Below are 23,856 nucleotides of genomic sequence, written 5' to 3' on the forward strand. Positions count from 1 at the left end.
TGTTGAGTTTTTGGCCAAGACATGTGTGCCTGCTGCTGTTTTTGTATTTACTTATTTACTTTTTCGCTGCTGTAATTTTTTCCCTGATTTAGACAAGTTTCAATGAATTTATTTTTCAGATGTAAAAATCATGTTCTAACATTAGTTTGGTAAAATAGATTGATTTTGATATTTCAGGCTTAACATTCTGGAAAAATTGTTTCTGAATTTTTTAAACATTGTCGATGACATGCTTCAGGTTTCAGGAGTGACAAGTATTAACGAAAGAACTCTCGGAAATTGCAAGGGAATATTAGTTTATAGGTGGGCATGCTGGACGAGAAGGGCTCAAATCACAAGGAATGATCCCTTGTGCAAGTAAAATAGCTACTGCATCATAGCAACTAAATTTGGCGAAAACACTAAGCAAGTAAGATCAGTTAAAGATTCAACCCGAGAAAACTGCAACACCGTGTGAAAATAAAGAACATAGTTTGCTAAAGATCCTACATTTCATTATGCTAGACTTCATTTCGGATGAACAAAATTAGCCAAAATTTATTTAGGCTGTTGAGCGGTAGAAAAATGCCTAACCAATAACATTAGCTCCATTTCATTAGAAACGCTCAGTAAATGCACCAATAATATGCTATTTCTAGAACCAATAACCTGGAGAAATGACAATAAACTCAGGTATTCCACTAAAGTAGGATACAATTCCAAAATTCAAACAAGTGTGTTCACACATTTTCACGCTGTCAATCATATCACACATCCTAGGCAATTCTAACCCAAAGCAATACGAAATAAGCCCGAATCTGTTCAAAAACGTCACTTGATCAAAGTAACTCACAAATTCAAAATCCTCGCCGATGTAGACACGAAAAAGCATGGCTTACCAGGTGGAGAGGGAAGGAGTGGGAGAGAAAACAGTGAGAGCGGGACACTTGTGCTGCGATCGGATCTGGTAATCTCTGAGCTGCTCCACCAATTTCGATCGAGTTATCATTGGATCACTCCCTCCAAATTCCAAATCCAATTCAGTTTCAGAGATGAACTGGGAATCGATCGAAGATCGTTCGTATATTCTGATTTCAATTTCCCAATTCAGAAATTTGATTTTCCAACAATAAACGAATGCATTGCATTGCTTGTGGGCAATCAATCATAAGTCTCCCTCAGCATTTCCCGACCTGCTGTTTTTATTTGACTTTCCGCATCTATATCTATTCTATCTTTCAATATTATATTATATTATTATTTTGTCTCAACTAAAATTATATATATAATATGTTAATTTTTTTTTTGAACCCATATAATATGTTATTAGGTAATATCGGGTACATATAATTAAATTTTGGTAATCTACTAACCCCCGTTTGGTTTCAAAAGTCGGATCAAAAAAACTTTTTTTTAAAAAAAAATGTTTTTTTGGTTAACAAGATGTTTGGATGATCATTTAAGTGCTTAAAAAATAATTTTTAAATCAAAATAAAGCTTTTTCAAAAACTAAAAATTATAGCTTAAAAAACATTTTTTTTTAAAAAAATATCTATTAAATCCAAAGGGGCCATAAATAACCCATAAATTAATGGGGCTTGGCCCAATTATTATTTGAAAAATAAGAGACGATATTACCAACTATGTGCATAAAATTACAATTTATAGCATTTTAAAATAAATTTTTATGTGGGAAAATCATATTATTAACTCAAAAACTGCGAAATATAACATCAAACTAAGTTTTGTCTAATCACGATCTTTGATATATAATTCCATAATATTAATATTTATTAGACATTTAATTTTGTTAGAGCTTCAAAAAGTTGATTTAAAAAGGTTAAACGAAAAGAAAATAATTTCGAAATATTATAGAACATGAGTGAGTTGTGGTAAGAGATATCATGAGTAATGTAAAGATATTTGATACTTGATAAAGTAAGTGAAAACTACATGTCATCTCCTCTCAGAATGATGGAACAATGAAGAATGGAACCATTTCAGAGGAAACACATTTTAGAACTCAGAATTTGGTTTTTTTTTTTTTTTTTCTTGATGGCAAATTGGCAATACGCTACTCAGGGCATATAGGATTTTGTCCATCGATGCCTAGTGGACGTTCCTCTCCGCGTATTCGACAAAAATGGGAGGAAAGTTGAGCAAACATATAAACTAAACACGTTCTGCATTTTCTAAAAAACAGAGATGCTATACCCATAAAATAACTCCAGTGTTCAGCTGGTGAGAGTGGAGAGCACTCCTCCAGTTGCAGTTGGAATGACCACCTCCCAGCCAGGTCCTGTAAGTGGAGTGACACCTGGTTTTGACTCGAAGTTCTCGGTTTCTGCTGAAGAATCAGAAACTAGCAAATCGCTACGGTCCAAAACTCTATCCAAGTCTTCGTCACTAATGTCCGTCTGAATCTCTCTTTCCACTTCATCATCTTCATCACGAAGCAGAGCTAGCAGTTCCTCTTCCTGAAACATGCATCAGAATGTGGGAATATGGTCTTATCCTGATTGCTTGGTTGTGAATGTCATACAAAAATGATGCCTTCAACTGAGGACAAAGTATAAAAACATATGCAATAGTAAATAAGATTGGAGGTAGAACCAACCGTCATGGAGTCGGTTGCATCAGCCTTCGATCGTTCTTGCTTGAACTGTCCCTTCCCAATCACCACATGTTCAAGCCTCAACTTGCTAAAAGCTCGCCTTAACATCCGACCCTGATGGTATAAGAGTTAGTTTCATCAATCCAAATATCCAAGTAAAAAGAAAAAAAAGAACTATATTTGGGACAGATGGAGAGAGGAGACTGAATTATGATGCACCTCCACAGATTGAGCAGTAGCCAGCCTGTAAACATGGACAGGTTTTGTTTGACCGATTCTGTGACATCGGTCCATTGCCTGTAAATCCATTTGAGGGTTCTGTAATGCAAGGGCAAGTAAATTAATCTTCAGGACAGCACCTTATACATAAAAAGAGTAGGAGATGTGGAGAAACAGGCTAATATAAGGAGAAAAAGAAAAGGAAAACAAATGAAAGAACATGTGGCATGCTTGGAAATAAGTGTGTGCCTGTATGTCTGTGGTGGGGATAGATATTAAATAAGAGTTGAAGATGGTACCCAATCACTGTCATATAAAATGCAAGTATCAGCAGCAGTAAGATTAATGCCTAGTCCGCCAGCCCGAGTGCTAAGGAGGAAAATTCTATATTCGCTGTCAACATCATTGAAGTCCTGAATCTGTATGTCAGATCAGCAAGTAATCATAGATTATACCTATCTCAAAATGTTGAAGAGAATAAACAAGCAAAAACACAGAAGATCATGAGTCCAAGATCATGTTCTATATAATCAAGCTTCAAATATTATGAACGACTTCTGATAATTCTAGATGGGATTACGTTTTTTCAAACTGCAAATTCCACGCAGACACAAAAGATGGCGAAGAAAATAGACATTTCAAAAAACAGAAAACAAAAACACATGAGGTGTCAACCAGAAAAGGTGCAATTGAAATTTCAAATGTCCTTGATCACAAGAACAGAAATGCATGACCCAATGACAATGAAGATAAGGCCAAATTGACACCCATTTAGTATCGGTAAGAAATAGTATTACCTGTCTTCTCCGCTCTTCCAATTTAACATGTCCATCAATCCTACAGACTTGAAACCCTTTTTCAGCAAAATAGTAGTCCATTAAATCCAACATTTTGGTCCATTGCGAAAATATTAGAACCTGTTATCCCAGATTGAAAATAATGAAAAGCCATTTATCATAAACCTTATCCTCATTAAAAAAAAAAAAAAAAGTGGTTCAATTACTTTGTGCTTGCGAGCAAACAGCTTAGTCAGCAATCTGTCCAATAAACGAAATTTGCCACACTGCTCAACTAGCTGTTCCACAGGTGGATAAAAATCTGACAAAGCGCACATAAACTAAAAGGTTAGAAATAGATTTTGAACTAAATAGACAATTAAAGTTTTACGAGATAGATAACATACAAGAACCATCAAATGCAGACTCCAAAAGGTCAGGGTGGTAGCAGTTCTTTCTAAGTTGAATCACCAGATTATTTAGCTTCCCTTTCATACCATATGCTGCATGTTCACAAAGTTTGTCATCAGCATAAATCATTCTGAATAGCCAATTTAATTAGAAAAACTATTCATCCTTCAAGAATATTAGCCTATAAGGCTATAAATAGCATGAGAATGGGATTTATTCTGTAACCAAATATGTGTCAGAACAAACATGCCAGTGCAGGTTAAACTACAAAAGCATTATCATACAATCACCTTGCTACACCTAGACAAAATTCATATTCACTTTATTTTAGAGAGATTATAAATAAACAATATCAAGAAAATTATTATTCAAATCAGTCAGCTGGAGATAAAAATGTAAAGCAATTAACAGTTAGGATAGGGATTAGGGGAAATTTTGGTGTAGCACTTATTAAGAGGAAAATGGAGAGGTTATTACGATATTCTGATTTCTCTCTCAGGTGACCTTCAAGCGTCTGGTCAATTAGATGATTCTGGAAGTTCTTCTGATACTGTGTCATCGTGGCGTACAAGATAATTTCCTTTTTCCGTGGTAGCATTTGCTCCACATCTGCTTTCATTCTGCGCAGTAGAAAAGGACGCAATATCGTATGAAGTTTGGCCACCACCTGCAGTGTTAGGAAGTCTCAAATATGATGCTAAGGTCTAAGAACATTAATATTTCATGGAAAGCTCAGTAGGTTTCCATGAACATACATGTGCCCTCCGTTTTTCTTCCAATTCTTCCTTGATGACTTCATTACTACACTTTCCAGACAAATCAAACCTGAAAGAATTCGCATCAAGCAAAAGGATCAGGCAACAAAAGCAGTTTCCACCCATACATAACTTAGTGGAGTACATCAGCATGACACTGATAAACATCATGAAATTTCGCAAGCAGAAGTAATTGTGATTTTAGTATCAAAGACATTGACTCCAGTAAAAGAATGACTTGGATGCACATTCCAAACCTAAGTAATTCGTATATTAGTTAAAGGGTACTTAATAATTGTAGTCTGGCAGAACTCAGCCTCCATACTATAATATGCAATAAAATCACAAAGTCATAGCTTTTGCAACTTCATGACCGCTCATGGCGTGTATCGTGCCAGTTTTTCCACAAAACAATCATACTCAAGCTATTTCCCCAAGGAATCAACCTTCCCATCGCTGACATGATAAAAGAATCCCAAGTCACATAAATAACAACTTCCAACGGCACAACAGATTAAATGTTCAGATGAACTTGATCCCTTAACAACCATAGGGATACACCTTGAGTTAACGGGATACTAATCAAAAGAAAAGAAATTAAGAAAGCAATTACCATTGCAGTAGTTTATTTTACAGTTTCTCAAGGAATACTTGCACTTATCAAGAATATAACCATTGAAAGGCCATACCAGGATTCAAACTCTTCATGGGAAGAAAAAATATCGGGAAGAATAAAATTCAATAGAGACCAAAGCTCCGCCAAGTTATTTTGCAGAGGTGTGCCAGTCAAAAGAAGCTTATTTTCTACACTTAAGTATTTCAGCTCCTTCAGCAACAAACATTTTGAATTCTTCAATCTGTGTCCCTTTAATAAAGAAAAATTGGAAGATAAGCAACCCCTAAATGTCTGGCACTTGCATAAAGTTCAGAAAGGAAAATTTGAACTGTCACAAGTACCTCATCAACAACCAAGTATTTCCAACTGTAATGTCTTAAATGTTTTCGGGAATCATACAGTGCAATTTCATAAGAAGTAATGACAACAGGAAACTTGGGACCAAGTGTTCTAGGCATTTGATTTCTTCTAATCTCATCCCTTGCCTTCTTGTCACCATGATAAATGATTGCATCCATTGAGGGCACAAACCTGGAAAACTGCAGCTACTTAGTGCACTCAATATGCGGAGAAAGGGTATAGGGTATCAGCTTCAGATATGACAAACTACAAAGTAAATTGAATACCTATTTATTTCACTCATCCAATTTGTGAGGGTGGAGAGAGGAGCTATAATCAAATAAGGTCCATGCAATCCATTTGCTTTTAGATGTGCAAGGAAGGCAATAGTTTGAATTGTTTTCCCAAGACCCATTTGATCTGCGAGTATCCCATTTAGTCCATTTTGCCACAACGAAATCATCCACTTCAGGCCTTTAATTTGATAAGTTTTCAACTTTCCACCAGTTAACGAGGGAACCAATTCATGTTGCTCTTTCTCGGCCCTCTCTTCTTCCGTAAGAGACAAATCTTCACAAACACCATCTTTAGATCTAGTAAGCATGGCTGTGACAGCTCTTGTGGCCTTCCTCTACAGACACATGGAAAATATGTTGGCTAAAATGAACACTAAAGAGCAAAAAAATTGCATACATCTGTCCATGTCGACACACACAAGCACAGAACAAAATCTGTTAAGTATATCTTCCTCAAAAAAATATGTATTATACCCAATAAAAGTGAATACAAAATACAAGTTCTACACTGAAATTTCAATCAGAATTCAAATGGCTCAATCACCAAACAATGACTGGCTGCAAAATCCAACAGAAAAATATCGAATAGTTAGTTAAATAAATACTGTTTCCTGGTAGAATAAGAAGAAAAAAAATAATTACAGGATTATAACTTGCAGCTGCCTTTCTTTTTGAACCACGACCTCTCTTGCTTTGAACAGCTTTTTCATCATCCTCCATCTCATTCTAAAATATCCAAAAACCCATTAACCAGCAAAAATATAATAGCAATTCAAAATTTTATATTCATCAACAAAGATACCTTAGTGATTTCCTCCATATTTTCCAGAAGAAACTCAGAGTAAAGTTGGGTTTGCGTCAAAAGCTCATCCAGTTTAGTGAACTGGATATCATTCAAGTGAGGCTCCTCTTTAACCTCGTTTTCATCTTCCTCTTTTAATTTCTTCAGCCTAGCTCCCAGAAGCTTATCTTCCTCCTCTTTGATGATTTTCGAAAAGGAAGAAGAATCAATTGTATTAGCGTCAGCTTCATCCTTCAATACAACACCGATCTTCTCCGTGCAGTCCTTCAACTCAGAATAACATCAAGAAAAAACTGATAAGCATCAACTGAACATCGACAACAAAGTCATAGAACCAAAAAGAAAACAAAGGCATGTAACATCCCCAACTCAAAGGGTGTCCGAAGCCCCAAGCCAATGATCCAACTCAAGCAACAAATAAACACTTTCTTGCAAAAAAAAATTCAAAATTTTCACCAGGAACAAGAAATGTGAAGCGCTCTCTAAGACAACAAATCTCCAACTTCAAAAGGCACAGACGTTTAGCGACCATACTACATTCTTCCTCGATTAACAAAAGAAGACCACACATACAATCGATAAAAACACACATAAATTATTTACACACCTCGTCTTCGAGAACCGAGGTCGGAGAATCTGCAACAGCTTCAGTCTTCATTTCTTTCTCAGCCATCTCACTTTAAACCCTAAACCCTTCAATCATTCCACCAAATATAATCAGAGCCCCAGAAACCAAAGTTTTTTTTTATTTAAAAAAAAAAAAAAGAACATCGCTATAGAAACATTTCAATACAGCAACAATTACTCCGAAAAATAAAATTATGGAAATGAATGCTTCAGAATCGTAATCAAACAATCACTAGTAAATCATCAAAAACATACTCACGTACTGGAAATTTTTTTTTTTTTTTTTTTTGCTAGAATGAAAGGACAAATTTTCAAGTGCTGTGGAAATGTAAATATAACATAATATAAATATAAATAATAAATAAGTGTGAAAAATGGGGAAAAGGGAAATTTAGAATACAGTCGGTCATTGGCGGGAAACTGGATATACATTTTTACCCCTGAAACTTAAGGTAATTCAAAAATGCCATCTCCTGGTTGCACATTTGCACTATATTCTGTCTTCCACCATAAATAATTTATTTATTTATCGGATGGACACATCACACACACTTCTGAGAAAATAAACAAAAAACAATTGGTAAAAATAAAATTGCACAAATAAAAATTAAATATAATTTTATATATAATTTTTTTTGTAAATTATAAAATTTTAATGCATATAGATATTTATATAATAATGGTATTATATCATTTTCATGCACATATTTTTTGTGATCAAACATTTTCGGATGGTTGTATCACAATAATGATTAATGGAAGGGGGTGCGAAAATAAAAACACTGTTTGATACATAGTATAAAATATTCATTGATTAATTATTGTATCCTTGATCATCTATCCATGTATCCAAGAATTCAACCCAAAAAAATCATGAATCTTACATATAATAATAAACAAGATTATAGGATACACATTGAGACTAGGGGTGTAAATGAGCCGAACTACTCGTGAGTAGCTCGCGAATAGCTCGGTCAAAACTCGACTCAAGTTTGATTTGACCGAGCTCGAGCTCGAGCTCGAGCTTTAAATATATGTGTTCGAGTAGCTCACGAGCTACTCGATAACACATATAAATAAAATAAATATATATATAATGTATATAATATTTTATTTATTTATTTATTCATATAATTTTTTATTTATATATATTTATATATAATTTTCGACAATATCCTAAAAGCTAGTTTGAATCAACCAAAAACTTAGAATTGGGCCATACCCGCTCCGACAACTTGATAGGTTGGGAGAAACCCAACCTATGGGTTAGGTGGATCAACCCATCAAAAATTGTTTAAAAAATTGGAAAAAAATCATTTCAAAAAATTTTAAATTTGCATCGTTCAATTTCCACCAAATTAGTCCAATAAAAATAAATACTAGCAACCTGGCACACGTATTGCGTGTGTAACAAAAAATTAATTTTTATCATGTTTGTTTATTTTGAAGGAGGAAGAAGAAGAAGCATCTTCTTATTGAGAAACTAATGTGTTTGCAGACATAAGAACTTGGGAATAATTAAAAGGAAGTGGTAGAGGGGTATTTCAGGTAAATAGAAAAAAAACAGTGACATCAAACAATTTTTATACGATGCTTAGCTTTAATAAATAGCAAGAGATCGATTATGTAAATGTCCATATACTTGTAATGTGTGCATATATACCAAGAAAATGAATAGAAGACCGAAAATTTCCATACATATAGCAAATACGTATGTATATATCCTCGAACGATTCCTAAAGCTGGTTAATTGTGCTAGACATATGTATGAGATCTAGCAATATGATGATCAAGTCAAGAAATTTCTATGGTTTGGATCCTTTGGGCGTGACTTCTCCCAATTCTCTTGAGTCGCTGCTGCTGGACGAAGACGGATTCAGGCCGTACTCACTGGTGGCACCATATTCGCTGCTGTTGGAGTCCTGGCTCGTCATCACCATCTTCCTGAATTTCATCATGTCGGCATTGTACGCGCCCGTGTCGTAGCTCTCGATGTTGCCTCTCGGGTTAAAAGGAGCACTCTGCCCAGGTTTCACGCCTTCGTTCAAGTCTTCCAGCAGCGAATTACCATCCAAAGCACGTACAATCTATGAATACATTATGTTTTTAAATTATAATCAAGTACTTCATGTTATTGTCTTGAGAAAACCGGACATATCCAACGTCACGTCAACACTGGATGGAAATTAAGAAAACCGACATTAATCATAATTAATATACTTACCTGGCTCATCTTGGGGCGTCTTCTTGCGGAATGGCGTATGGACGCGGCCGCGCAAGAAACCATGCGAGCCATCTCATGGGGGACATAGTTATCTTGGAGGCGTGGATCCACTAAAGCATCGTAATTCCCATCTTCCAATGCTTTCGAAAGAAGTGGTCTCGCCTGCATGCATAATATTATTGCAAATTCAATAAAGACTATATATAGTTGGAAGCAACTATTCATTTAGGCAGATAGAGCTTCTAGGAATCACTTCTCAGCTTGTTAAAAAAAGTTGAGAATTGATTTCTAAAAATGTCCCAAACACTATCTTAGTAGGTACGCACCCAGTCGACTAAGCTGTCTTCCATGGTTTTATTAGTATGGTCTACTGGTTTCCGCCCGGTTATCAGCTCCAGCAGCATCACCCCAAAGGAGAAGACGTCTGACTTCTCCGTTAGCTTTCCGCTTGATGCATACTCTGGAGCCAGATACCTGCAGTATTATACAAATAGATATATATATGTTTCAATGATAATATTAATAGGTCTCAAAGCGAATATATATAATGATAAATTAAATTACCCGAAAGTTCCCATGACACGCGTGGAAACGTGAGTGTAATTTTCGGTAGTGAGTTTAGCCAATCCGAAATCAGCCACCTATGTTATATATATATATATTGGGAAACAAAATAAATAATGGTATCATAGAAAGAGATATTTGTTGATCGTGAAGACATTAACGGGTATATTATTGATTGTAAATTATTTAATTTGAAGATTTGAGGGATACCATGGCCTCAAAATTGAAGTCAAGTAGTATATTTGCTGTCTTGATGTCGCGATGGATGATTCGAGGGTGGCCTGCAATAAGAGTAATGTGTTAAGATATTTGTTGATCGTGAAGACATTAACGGGTGGCCTAACAATGGGATGGGTGGACCCAAGTATGGGCAGTCCAATATATAACGGAATAACAAGCCAAAAATTCTTACAATCTTCATGCAGGTAAGCAAGGCCCTTGGCCGATCCCACCGCGATTCGAAGCCTTGTCGCCCAGTCCATGACCGGCTGATCTTTTGCTGCAACAACAAACTCACGTTTTTACCATCAATATCAATCCCTACCACAAATATTATACAAGATTCTAAAATATATATATATAGCAGAATGCATGCAGTACCATGAAGATGGAATTCTAAGGTCTTGTTGGGCACGAACTCGTAAACCAACATCCGCTGCTCTCCCGCAATGCAATATCCAACAAGAGACACGAGGTGCCGGTGATGAACTCGGCTGATGATATCAACCTCCGCTTGGAACTCGCGTTCGCCTTGCCCGCTACCGGCTTTGAGACTCTTCACGGCAACCTCCCTCCCATCGGGTAAGACTCCTTTGTGGACGAAACCGAAACCTCCTTGGCCTAACAAATTGGTGTGAGCAAACCCACCCGTGGCGGCTGCGAGCTCTTCGTAACTGAACTGGCTTCTAGGACGTCCCATGTTGCCACCCACGTTGGGAGATGGAGGTGGCAGGGAAGTGGGATGTTGCCCTGAATTGTTGTAGCCAACAGGACTGAACTCGTTGCTTAGATTCGCATGGGGCGGGGGAGGAGTTGTGCCCCAACCGCCGCCGCCGGGTGGTGGAGGAAGCTTCACGATGTGATCATTGTTCTGAGGGACGTTGTGCCGATTTGCGTTGCCTCCATTGTAATATTGCTCTCCCCCTTGAACCAAAAACATTTTGTATGATATAACTTAAATTCTAACTCTCATTCGTAGTGTTTGATAGAGCTTTTAGAAAGCATTTTTCAATTTTTTCTTAACAAAATTTCAAAATCTTGTTAAAAAAATCTGAGCACACTAAGCATGCATTTGCTTTAAAAAATATTTTAAAATTATAAAGTAAATATTATTCATCAAAACTATCTATTGAAAATGTAAAGTACTCTTATATATATTTGCATACCTTTAGGTGGACGCCCATGATCATTATAATACGGCGGCGATTTCTTCCTCCTCTTCGCACATACCAGACAGATTATCAAAATGGCAAGAATCAATATTCCTCCGACAACAACACCTGCAAAGATCGCTATACTATCTGTCGAATCAGAAGGCGAAGACGAAGCATCCGACGTCCCAGATGATGAACTCGTACTCCCGTTTGATGGACGCACGGGAGATGGAGGAGCCAAAGCAGACGGTGTTTGTGATCCACCTGTTGGAGAGGAGTTAGGTGTCGGAATACCGCCGCGAGAAGGAGGAGGCACGCGGTTATTGTTCGATGAAGCCGGCGGAGACGGCGATGACGATGATGATGGAGGAGGCTGTGTGACTACTGGAGCTTGAGGTGCTGGCGGGGTTTGGGATTCTGTTGGTGTGGAAGGTGGCGGGCCTGAAGAAGGGTCGTCTCCGGGTGTGGAGGAGTCTGGAGGAGGAGGGGAGGAAGCTGGTGGATCTGGCGGTGATGTTGGAGGGGCCGGTGGAGTTACCTTCTGATCCGGTGGAGGTGGCGAAGTATCTGCTGGAGGAGCTGGCGGAGATTCTTCGGGTATATCACTTGGTGGAGAAGTGTCAGGAGATGAAGCCATCTGTATATAACTTTCCGGCGAAGATTGGCGTCGGTTTCACCGCCGGAAAACTCTCCCGATGACTGCTCTACGAGGCAATGTAATGCGAAGCCACATGAACATATATTACATCCATCCTCAACAAAGAAACATATATCACATATGCGATACTTTAAAATTCACACATAAATTATAATGAAAAAAAACGATTCTTTTTCCATCCTCGTATATTGTTTTATAAAATGCACCTTACATTTCTTTAGAAATAACAGGTAATTGTGTGTGTATATGTTAAATGATTACACAAATCAAGAGAGAATAGACAAACATACCAGAATTAACGCAGCAGTTGAAGGTTCCTCGAATGTAAAAGAGAAGGAGAGGAACATTATTGAATTGTGTATTTTTTCATGTCATTTCCAGGAGTCTAATCTCCACCTTTGACTTCCTACAAACAAGGACACTCTCAAATGCCTAAAATTATGTTTCCTGCCACAAATTTCGGCCTCAATGGCTTGTGTTGAGAACTCGTGACACATTTTGGATAATGAGAATTTTATAAATTAATGTATAAATTTCTTTTTTTAAAAAAAAAATCATTTTCGTTTTGCGAGGCAAAGTGATTCAACAAACACTATAGTCGTTGCAAGCGAAGCATTCATTACGATAGGTAAACTTTTTATTAAGTTTTGAGTCAAAGCCCAAATAGATTTGCAAGCCCATTTGATGTTTCGGGATTCTTCTTAAATTTTATTATTTCATTTTATTGTTATAAAGAATGACTAGATTTCCTCCAGGTGTCGCAAGATTATTGATTGTAATAGGTTATATAAACAATATTGTGCATCGTCGATATTCAAGGAATGAAGTCCCGTTTCTTCATTCTGATTCTTATTGTTTTAACTATGACAACGGAAAGCATAATAATCACAAAATATTTACAGCTTAATACGGTCACATACAAAATCTTGCAAAAAGTTATAGCTTCGATCTTAAAATTACTTATACTAGCTGAGCTTTTCATTTAGATTCTGTTGCATAGATTGTTTATCTACCACACTAGGGGACATATTGGCTGGTTGCACAAATTGAACATATGGAGAACTAGATGATGTCACAGGAGGGCGAAATGGCCAGGGCAAGACGCCGGTACCTAGAGAAGGGGGCGTAGGGAATGGAACCGATCTCATCGAACTACAAGAAGCAAACTTTGAATCTGTATCAACCCTTTTTTCCTCCCTCGTCTTGTACTGTAAATCGATCTCCATATTCTGGGTCGAAGTTTGCTTCGCGTCTGGGGGTTTGTGGACAGGAGAATTTCCACTCGGGACTGTGGTTTCCATAAGGATGGTGTTCCAAGCATAGCAGAGTTATAAGCCCGGTGGAAATTATCTTTCTCGGCATTCTCTTTACCTTTGTTTTGATGGGACGCACTCAAGATTTCACTTGGCTTTGCATGCTTGTCCTTGTCTAACAAAACTGCTTCAACTAGATCGGCTTTGGACGAGCGGCCGGCAGAAATAGAAGCGGTTGTAAACGCTTTCTCTGGAGGGACAACTGGGTGATAATCTAATGGAAAAAGGTCATCCCAATTTTCCAATAGCTTCTTGTACACTTTGCGTAGAGTCACTTCTGTTAGGCCAGTCACTTTACAGATTTCAGCCTGTGTTTTGCGTTTATCCTCTAACTGGCAAGCCAGATAGATGGCAGCCACAGAGATGCTGATAGGGTTACGTCGGGTGCAGAAGCATTTGTTTATAACTACTTCGCCTATGTGCGTTGCCAGCTCCTTTGATCAATCATCACCAAAAAATTACAGACATAAGTGTTACAAGTTCAGTGAGCGTCGTAAACATTTATCGATCGTGATAGGTGATTGACAAGTACCTGAGCAGATTTGTTGAGTTGGAGAAGTGTGCAAAACCGCGACATGTGCACATATATTGAGTTGCTATTGATAGGCTGGCTTAGTTGTAAAGCTTCTCCAATAATTTTGATGTACTTTCCTATCTCCTTTTGGGGTAAATTTGCAGCAATGGATATTTCCTGAAGACACAAAATGAAGAAAATCAAATGATAGAAAGGAAAACTTTGGAGATTATCATCTTGCGATGTAGCAAAATAGAGACCCAAAAAGAGAATCACAATCAACACTTCAAGAAAGAACAAGCAAGAATAGCCTGATAAGGTATAAGTGAGAAAACAAATGCACAACAACGCTTTTGCAGCGTTGTCTTTTATACAATCTACAACGCCTTTAAGCGTTGTGGTTACAACGCTTAAAGGCGTTGTAGATTGTATAAAAGACAACGCTGCAAAAGCGTTGTTGTTTGTAAAAATGACAACGCATAAAAAGCGTTGTAGATTGAAGCTACGACAACGCTTTTAATAGATACAACAACGCTTAAAAAGCGTTGTCCTCTCCACATACCACAACGCTTTTTAAGCGTTGTCTTTGCCGAAAACCACAACGCTTTTTCCGCGTTGTCTGTGACCGCGATCTTTTACAACACTGCCTACGACAACGCTTTTTTTGGGAGAACAACAACGCGGAAAATGCGTTGTTGTTTGCCTTTTTTCTTGTAGTGATTAAGTGAGAAAAAAAATGCACATACGTGGATTATTCTACTGTTGATTCGAAGATCTGGCAAAATCATATTAAATTGCTCAACTTACTCAGCAGCGGTCGAGGCAAAAACCATTAGTAAGATCAAAACATAGCATGGACCATACACATACCACCTCTCACCCATCCCAAAACAAAGCAAAATGAGGGGGATAAAAAAGGCAGAGCAGTTCAACTGGAAAAATAACTCAGTCAACCAGGGGATCCAAAAAAAAAAAGCATCTTGCTTTTGTATGCTAGTTACAAACATTCGCTCGATATAGAATCCATGAAAGAAATTTGCTCCCCGCACTATTAACTCGCAGTTTCCATGAAGCCACAGAATGCTACCAACCATTTTCAAAGATCACCAAACAAGCACAGCGAGGAAACCTTTCCAAACATATATATATATTTTGGTTTAACAGAGAGCATGTAGCTTCTAAAACATAATTTGGAGGTAAATATTTTTACTTTCTTCTGGAAACATTAATAGTAAAGCCTAAACGGGATGAAATTTTTTCACTCCGTGTATCCACATTTTCATAAACAAGGCTACACAACCCCAATTTGCATACAATATCCAAGAAAATCAAGCCTAAAAAATTAAATTTTTTTCACTTAAATAATGCATACATACCTGGAGCGTCCTGGGTTCTTGAGCTTCTCTGATGGCCTGCACCAAAGCAGCAGTAGCAAAAGCCTCGAGGGACCAAGTAGAAAAGGCGGTGATGAATCCCGTCGGCTCGAATGGGTCATCGTCGGAATTTCGAGGGGCTTTGGGGACGGCGGGGAGGTCGGAGGTGACCAAGCAGAGAGGGGAATCTTGCGCTCGGAGGTGGAAAAAATGGTGAGGCAGTGTCTGCCGCTCCTCAACCACGCGGCCGCGGGAGGTGCACTCCGTTATACTCCGGCCGGAAGATGTGGTGGCGCAGCGGCCTTGCTCGGAGGCACCGCATTTCGGATTCGCCGATCGTAGATGATTGATTGAGTAGCTTGCTGTGCAAAGTTACAGTCAACACCTTCTAAAAACCTCAAAAGTACAATTCGAAACACTTAATTTTTATTTTAAACATAGCAGATAGTTTTATCAAAATCGAGTGATGTTATATGTACGTTGTATATCAGTTCTTACATCATTAAAAAATTATATTTGTTGTCTAATGATACATTGATTAAGAATTCTCAGGTTAATATCAAAATCTTTAAATGTAATTGATGTAAATATTGATCTACAATATATTGAGTATACTTTTACTATTGTTAATCTCTTACTATTATATTAAAGATGTGGGTCTCATACTAATTTTTTGGTAAGTTAGTATGACCTTTTCTAATTTTTAAATAATTCCTTACTATTTTACAGAAAAAAACAATGGGAAAGTAGATAATATTAATCGGTAAAATCCATATTTTAAAAAATAACTTCTCACATCCATTTTCTTTGTGTGTGCAGTTATTTTTTTCTATCTCCCACTACTTAGCATTGTATTTCTCTTTTTTTATGCAAAACAAAAAGAGAAAACCAAAACTAACTGAATTTTTGGAACACTATATGGAATATGTTTAAATTAAGCACAAACGCATTTATCACATTTTTTTGTTACACATTCAATGTATGTGCCAATGTTGCTAGTCTATTATTATTTATAAAGAGATTGTATTCGACAAGAAACTGAGTAAAAATTAAATTTCATAATTGTCCTTTTAGCAACAAATTTTAATTTTCTATAATTTTTATTTATTAAAAAAAATGTAAACCGCTAAAACAATGTGATCAACACATTTTCTATATTTCAAGTTCAACTCCTCATGAAAACATGATCCATCCAATTGAAAATAGGTAATCCAATTGTCCATTTATAATTATTTGTGCATACACATTGCATGTGTGTATTTGCGTTTGAGATAATGTATCGATATATAGATCTGGTTATAGCAAATTTTCTCCCCCTGTTTTTTTTTTGAGTAACACTCCTGTGCAACGGTCTCATTCGTGAGACGGGTCAACCCTATCCATATTTACAATAATAAGTAATACTTTTGACATAAAATGTAATACTTTTTAATGGATAACCCATATAAGAGACCCGTCACACGAATATGACCCGTGCAACGGTTGCATACAAGTGTTTGCCTTTTTTTTTTTTTTTTAACTTGACTCTTACCAATATTGTTGGCATTTTTTAGTTAACTTTGATAAAATCTCACCTTTTATTTTGTTTGTTTGTTTGTTTATTTTTTTTAGAATGACAATAATTCATTAAGGAGAATTCATTAAGTTTTTCAAAACAATATATTGTAACCTAAGTGGCGAGCCACCATAAAACCATTCAAGTGAAACTAAAGAAGCCAGAGCTTTTTTAGCAATTCGATTGTGTCGCACCGGCCGTCCCGTTCGCTTTCCTTCACACACGGTTTGAATAAATAAAATTTGAGGAAGTTGTGCTCGAATTTCCAAAGCTATTAATTACTCTATCCAGACTTAAGTCATCTATTAGTCTCGTGATTGCTTGAACGACCAACAAAAATGGAAGATGAGTTGACTAAATAAAATGTGTGTTGGAATTATAAGAAAATGATAAAAAAATATATCAAATATTAGTTAGCCTAGGAGAGATTTAAAGAATTACCGATGACGTGTAGGTTATTTTACATCAAAGTTTTAAAGATGGGACGAAATCTCAAGTTCGAGATTCAATTATGACAATCACATCTAAAAAATAGATTTAAAAAATATGTTTTTTTTAATAAATTGGACTCGAAATACATATATATTAAATAGATAAATATTATATTAAGATAGTTATCGGGTACTATAAAACAAAATAATTTCAGACTCAAAAAATATGTCAAAACATATTTAACTTCAGCTCGAATTCGATAACGCCAAGTATACAAATCCAATATTTTCCGAACCAATTTAAAAAGAGCTCGAATATCGACGTTTAATGTTAGAGTAACATTTCTGTGAGACGGTCTCATCTGTGAGACAGGTCAATCCTACGCATATTTATAATAATAAGTAATATTTTTGACATAAAATATAATACTTTTTAATAAATAATCCATATAAGACGTCCGTCTAAAACAAACTACCATTGATACGATAGGAATTTTTGCCTTAATGTTATTGTTGAACGGCTGCAGAATCCATTCCGCCAAATCTCACTCTCCCCGACCCATGCAATGTAACTTCCAAAGTTTGAATCTGTAAATGATCGATAATTTTTTTATTTTTCAGCTTGATTTTTCGAATCGGTATGAAGGATGATGATGCCCTGCCTGTATCAACGCCTCCATCATCGGCACTTTTGTCATCGTTGTCCGCAGGAATTGGGAAGAAGGAGATTTCACCGTATTCGCCGATCGTTTTTGGTCGAGGACGGTACAAATTCTGGGCACTCGCCGCCATTTTGTTGCTGGCTTTTTGGTCCATGCTAACCGGAACCGTCAACCTCAGGTGGTCCGCTGGAAACATTGCCCGTTCCTCCGACGATTTTCACTCGCTCGCTGCTGAAGATCTCGACGCCCTTGTAATTTTCTATTCGCTTTTGCCCATGATAGATGCATGGTTTTTGGAAGAAGATTCTCAGTTTTTTACTTTTTTTTTCCCTCTAAAGATCGAGGCTTTTAGGTCGTGATCATTTGAAGTAATTGAAATAAATCTGGTTTAAGATGCAATCAGATTGATTTTTTAGTGGGTGCGTATGGTAAGTTCGGAACTCCGTATATGTTCAGCTAGTAGGAGGTTGATAAGTTATGCCAAACACGCACCATGATTTTCCATCACACGCACACGTGGTTTACATGTGATATGTGAAGGAGATATATTTTTGTTGGTTATGTGTCATGAAACCAAATGGATGGAACGAAAGAGTTGAATACTTTTTGAATCATGATATGCAAACTTGTGCTAAACATGTATTGATTTGTGAACGAGGGGTTTGATTTTTCGACTTTTTTTGGTGAATTAGGATATGGAGGAGAGGGAGAAATTAGTGAAGCACATGTGGGATGTGTATACAAACGGCAAGAGGGTTGCATTGCCTAGGTTTTGGAAGGATGCATTTGTTGCTGCCTACGAGGATTTGACTAGTGAGGTGCCTGAGGTTCGGGAGGCTGCCATTACAGAGATTGCTAGGATGTCCGTTCACCACATAGAGAATCTTCCTGCGCCTCTACATTCTTCATCATCTTTGGTCAGCTAAATATTCAATTCTCTATTTCTAAAACAGTTATTGGGTTTTGTTGGTGTATATTGATGTGCTGTCTGGATTTAGACATGTTTTGGTTAGGTTGAATTGGTTGAGTTTCGCTTGGGTTTGTCTTTCGGGGAAATCTTTGATTATTTTCATTTTGGTGCATTGTACTAGTAAGTTGACAACTTGACATACTAAGATATATTGAATTAAGTCATTCATGTCCAGCTTTCGAAATGGGAAAATCTTGCCAGCAGATTAATTCTCCAAACGCTGTCACCACAATTAAGTATTTATGTTTAAATATGTATTCAAGGATAAAAGCATAGCTTAAATGAGAAACAGAATAAATGCACAGCTTTAAAGATATGGACAATGTCTGGAGTAAATATGGAGTGTTTACAGAAATTGTAGCAGTAGCCAATGATATATTTTAATATTGGTGAAAGTGAAGATCAGCACAGAAGATGATATAAAATACATAGGAGGAAAGGGATTGAAGATGGTTTTGATTCTTGGTGTTCTAAAAACTTGGAAACAGAGTAAAAACAGGAAGGAGGCGAAATGGACAGACGAAGTGTGGATGGAAGAAAAATGGGCGAGTATGATATATGTGATACGAGAAATCATTATTTAAATTTTAAACATCGACTTTTTAATCACTCTTCCACTTAAGTTTTGAGCGAGAAAAAAGGAAAACAGGAAAGTTTGGGGATGTGATGGGTGATGAAATTTGCTCGATTGCTAGTTGCTGCTGTTAATTTTCTGGAGTTGATTGCCTAGGCTCATTATTTGGCTCTCTGAGAAATAAGTGGGAAAAGGTCAGTAGAGAGGATGTGGTTTTGAAACACATAGCCATGGAAATATGAACTTCTGTTTTACTACGCACTTAATTTGCTTCCAGTGGAACTTGCAACTTTGAAATGATTGGCATTTACAGCTTACATTCTGTTTTTAAATTCTGTCTTTGCATAACTTAGAGTCTTGTCCGTGTGTTTTTCTAAAAAAACAATGAAATATCATGTTCCACAAATTACTCTCTGTTAAGCACATGTATTTTCTCCTACAAATAAGAAACGGTTGCCAAGGAAAATGAGATAGGAATGTTTGTGCTTAGGCAAATAATACTGTGTGCACAATTTCTTTCTGGTTTCTGCTGATGAATCTTTTAGTTGTGAGTCGAGAGCTCAATGATTCTTCTTTGGCCTTGTCTGTTAAATTTGCATAATTCGTTGGCAGCTTTTGTTGTTCGATTTTCTTTCTTTCAATGGACTGGAAATGGATATCGTCAGATTGATTTCCCTAATTTGCATGGTTTCAGGCTTACAGTTCTTCACTATACCATGCAAAAAATTTTATTGTTTTTGATCTCCTTGGTTCAAGTGAACATTCTAGCTCAATATGGCATTTTCCCACGCTATGGTGAATTCAGTTGATTGAGATAATGAAATTCAGTGGCACCATTCATTTTCGTGGCTCTGCTTTGGCTTTATGAGGCCCCTCCTCAAGATTGATAATGTTTTTATTAATGTTCTGCCAGTGATGAAGCTAAAAATTATATATGTGAGGAAACTAAGTACTAAAATTGATATGCAATTTGTACCCTAGCATTTTCTGTGGTTCCTTAAATTCAGCCTTTTTTTCTTTATCGTTTCAGGGCAACCGAGATTTGAAGCTAAGGCAAGGATAGAACAATGCAATGAACTCAAAACGAAGTAACTCGTCACAGGATCAGGTACATGATTAGTTTCGTGGAAAAAAGGATTCCGCTTCTGCTTCACTAGAAAGGTGACATCAAGGAAATCACATACTTGGTTCCTTGTCATCTAGGAACACGGACAAATTTTTGTCGGAATGTTTCGTTTTCGAAACTTTTCCCGCTAACACCTAATTGTCATAATGTTTGACGAGTAAAACGATCCTTAACTCCTTTCATTGATGATCAAATCTTTTGTGTTTTTTTTCTTTGGGTCCTTCTGAAATCAATTGCACTGATGTTCCTATCAAAGAATTGTGTGGATACGTCTCGAGCATTCTAATAACATCAATTTTGCTTTCGATGGCTATCAAAATATTCGTTTTCTTACGGTTTTGGCTCTCGTAAGTTGTTTTGGACCCAAAGTTCTCATATCAAAGAATTTAATTTTTATCTTTTAAATTTATTAGGCTTGTTTGGTACTGTTATTTCGTTGATAATCAAATGCTTCGGTCGCTGATATTTGAGTTTGAGTCGATTGAGGCTAAATGTCTCAACCATTTTCGTATAGATCATAGATAATTTATCTTATTATTATCATTATTATTATTATTATTATTATTAATACTATTATTATTATTATTATTATTATTATTATTATTATTATTTTGTGTTTTAAATTAAATTAATATATATATATGATCCCAAAACGTGAGACAAATAATTTTTTATAATAAGCATATAATTCATGAATTCACGGAAGATTCAGCATTCTGAACCATGCATGGGAAAAGGGCAATGAAATCTTCTTATTGTCTTGTTAGGAGACCAACCCGTAATGATATTCGATTAAGCAAATTCAAAATATAGATGAAAGAAACAAAATAGGACACTCAAGGATTACTGATAGTTCAAATTTCAGTCCTATTACAACAAGGAAATATAATGCAATTATAACCAAAACCTATATATATATATCATCCTAGCTACACACTCATGTAAAAGAAATTCATACAATACTGCTTCAACAGCCTATTCACTTTTCCGGCAAGAAAAATCAAACATGGACTCAACGGGCGACATATTCAAAGATCGTGTCCCGATCAGAGCCACCTACAACAACCTCTTCAAGCGACCGGAATCCGAACGAGAGTTTCTCGAGTCAATCATCGCCCACGCACACCATGATGGCCCGGTACGCATGTACGGTCATCCCATGGTGGTGGCGAGCTTTAAGAGCCGGCAGTTGTTTTTGAGAAGCTATCCTTTCACTAGAGAAGAAAGTTGTGAAAATATGATTGGATGCTTCAGTTGGAGTAAGGTGAAGGAGGCGGTGAACTCCGGCGGTGGTGGGGTGAAGTGCGCAAGGCTGAGGAAGGCAAAGAAGGAGGCTTGCTCCGCCTTGAGATCGATTTTCCGGCATGTGGTTACTGCCTTGCACTGCCAAAATCTGAAGAAATATTGAACTTGATCGAGGAATTTGATAGATTAATGTAATTTTTCGCATACTTGGTTCCTCGAACGTTATTTAGCAATGCAGCACGATAAATTATTGTATAAATACTTCCGGAGGCGTATCCAGACTTTTCGATCAGAGTCGGCGAATTCAATAGATTTAAAAATTTATACAATAAATATCATACATTAACTTTATATGTTTTTTTATTTATTTTAGAACTCTCTTAAATTTCATGCTTTGAATATAATGAATAATATTTTCCTTATCAACCGTATCAAACACATAAGGTACCAAACAATTATTTGATCATCTTTTAGCTGATTACGAAGTCATGTTTTACTAATTTTCAATATTCAAAAAATATTTTCTACAATTGCAGTTACAACGGATATATAACAATGCCAATTTTCAAAGTAAATATATCAAATGAAATAATTGTTTTTTTTTTCTATTAAACGATCTTTTTAACAATCTCGCTAATTTTTGCGAAATCAAAAAATTGATTGATACTTCATATATCAAATAAAGGTATGATGTTGGTGCTCAAGATGCTCTAACTCTATTAAAGAGCAAATTGAAATAATATTTCTTATCATAAGTAAAAAATAAATAAATTTGATGGATCAAAACATGATATACATGACAAAAAATTTGTGTTCATCCAATTAAAGAAATATATGTTTAAATCTCTGAAATTTGTCACTTCATAAAATTTTTCAAAACGATATTGGTTAAGATGATCTTTTTTCAGTGCTAGTCAAGATGGATGCGACTCTTTTGTTATTGAGGAGGAGGATGTACAATTAAAATTGAAAAATGCTAAGGGTACAACAAATATCGTGTACAACAATATTTACAACAATAATGTCGTGAGTTTTTCTTTCGCAAGATTTTGTATTTACTGTATCGTGAGATTTCGATAAATTAAATTATTGTATTGAATTTTTTTATGCCGTAAGATTTGATATACGAATTTCGTTGTACCTGTAGCATCAATCATTAAAATTTGTATTTTAAAAAGATATTATACATATACTACTAATTTTTTTTAGAATTTTAGGGAGGCAGTCGCCTACTTTCGAATCATGTAGCTCCGCTACTGAATACTTCGTTTTCGAAAAAATTTCCGCTGACACCTAATTTAGCAATGGCCATACTGTTTGAAGAGAGAAACGATCTTAATTTAACTATTTTCATGCATTATATATACAGTTATCAAATGCTTCGGTGGTTGATTTTGAGTTTGAGTGGATTAAAGTTAAATGGCTCAACAAGAGATAGATCCAACTAGAAGCCATTGGTTTGCACTCGTCACTTCTCAAATTTATCTTATCTAATTGTATCCTCCAAATTTGCAATAGTAATTTTTTTTTAAAAAAAATTAATCGACGCCGTCCTCTTGTCTCAATCGCAGATGCAAATTCATTGATCCGAAATCCAAATACACTCCAAACGTGTTTGTGAGTTATTAACTTATTTACAATATATGTTGTTAGGAATTAATCCAAAAGAGTTTGATATTCTAGAATTATCAAACAATTGAACAAATAGCAAAACAATAACACAATCCCAACTAACACAGATCAAACACCAACTCACAAGAAAACAAATAAACGAAACAAGTATTTACGTGATTCGACAAGGAATTTGCCTACGTTCACGGGAGAGCAACACAACCACTTT

The 23,856-nt window shown here is 36.2% G+C and overlaps 3 protein-coding genes and 1 pseudogene across 9 annotated transcripts; 1 reads left to right on the top strand and 3 right to left on the bottom strand.

Annotated features, from left to right (window-relative positions):
- Window positions 1-1,897: 1,897 nt before the first annotated feature.
- On the bottom strand, window positions 1,898-7,742 carry LOC140882759 (ATP-dependent DNA helicase DDM1-like). 6 transcript variants are annotated; one of them, XM_073288944.1, is made up of 16 exons: window positions 7,698-7,742; window positions 7,415-7,500; window positions 6,808-7,071; window positions 6,648-6,731; window positions 5,997-6,340; window positions 5,712-5,901; window positions 5,444-5,619; window positions 4,755-4,824; window positions 4,477-4,666; window positions 3,996-4,091; window positions 3,816-3,910; window positions 3,610-3,729; window positions 3,112-3,231; window positions 2,813-2,911; window positions 2,597-2,707; window positions 1,898-2,456 (listed from the first exon to the last, which is right to left on the bottom strand). In XM_073288944.1, the coding sequence occupies exons 2-16, from the start codon at window positions 7,478-7,480 to the stop codon at window positions 2,214-2,216; spliced, it is 2,268 nt and encodes a 755-aa protein (XP_073145045.1). In that variant the 5' UTR covers window positions 7,481-7,500; window positions 7,698-7,742; the 3' UTR covers window positions 1,898-2,213. The 6 variants fall into 6 exon arrangements, with proteins under 6 accessions (XP_073145045.1, XP_073145050.1, XP_073145047.1 ...); XM_073288949.1 differs by having other exon boundaries at window positions 7,415-7,493; window positions 7,686-7,737; XM_073288946.1 differs by having other exon boundaries at window positions 7,690-7,713.
- Window positions 7,743-9,005: 1,263 nt separating this feature from the next.
- On the bottom strand, window positions 9,006-12,667 carry LOC140880830 (proline-rich receptor-like protein kinase PERK15). 2 transcript variants are annotated; one of them, XM_073285641.1, is made up of 9 exons: window positions 12,544-12,667; window positions 11,608-12,294; window positions 10,823-11,365; window positions 10,635-10,721; window positions 10,433-10,503; window positions 10,223-10,299; window positions 9,985-10,132; window positions 9,659-9,820; window positions 9,006-9,521 (listed from the first exon to the last, which is right to left on the bottom strand). In XM_073285641.1, exons 2-9 carry the CDS (start codon window positions 12,230-12,232, stop codon window positions 9,240-9,242), a joined length of 1,995 nt encoding a protein of 664 aa, XP_073141742.1. In that variant the 5' UTR covers window positions 12,233-12,294; window positions 12,544-12,667; the 3' UTR covers window positions 9,006-9,239. The 2 variants fall into 2 exon arrangements, with proteins under 2 accessions (XP_073141742.1, XP_073141744.1); XM_073285643.1 differs by having other exon boundaries at window positions 11,608-12,299; window positions 12,544-12,567.
- A 510-nt stretch (window positions 12,668-13,177) lies between these two features.
- LOC140879826 (plant-specific TFIIB-related protein 1-like) lies at window positions 13,178-15,561 on the bottom strand (annotated as a pseudogene).
- Window positions 15,562-17,968: 2,407 nt separating this feature from the next.
- LOC140885233 (uncharacterized) lies at window positions 17,969-20,989 on the top strand. The gene is made up of 3 exons (XM_073292180.1): window positions 17,969-18,352; window positions 18,794-19,018; window positions 20,676-20,989. Exons 1-3 carry the CDS (start codon window positions 18,080-18,082, stop codon window positions 20,706-20,708), a joined length of 531 nt encoding a protein of 176 aa, XP_073148281.1. The 5' UTR covers window positions 17,969-18,079; the 3' UTR covers window positions 20,709-20,989.
- The last annotated feature ends 2,867 nt before the right edge of the window (window positions 20,990-23,856 follow it).

The sequence above is a fragment of the Henckelia pumila genome, chromosome 2 (genome assembly GCF_033568475.1).
Source record: "Henckelia pumila isolate YLH828 chromosome 2, ASM3356847v2, whole genome shotgun sequence".
Taxonomy (NCBI): domain Eukaryota; kingdom Viridiplantae; phylum Streptophyta; class Magnoliopsida; order Lamiales; family Gesneriaceae; genus Henckelia; species Henckelia pumila.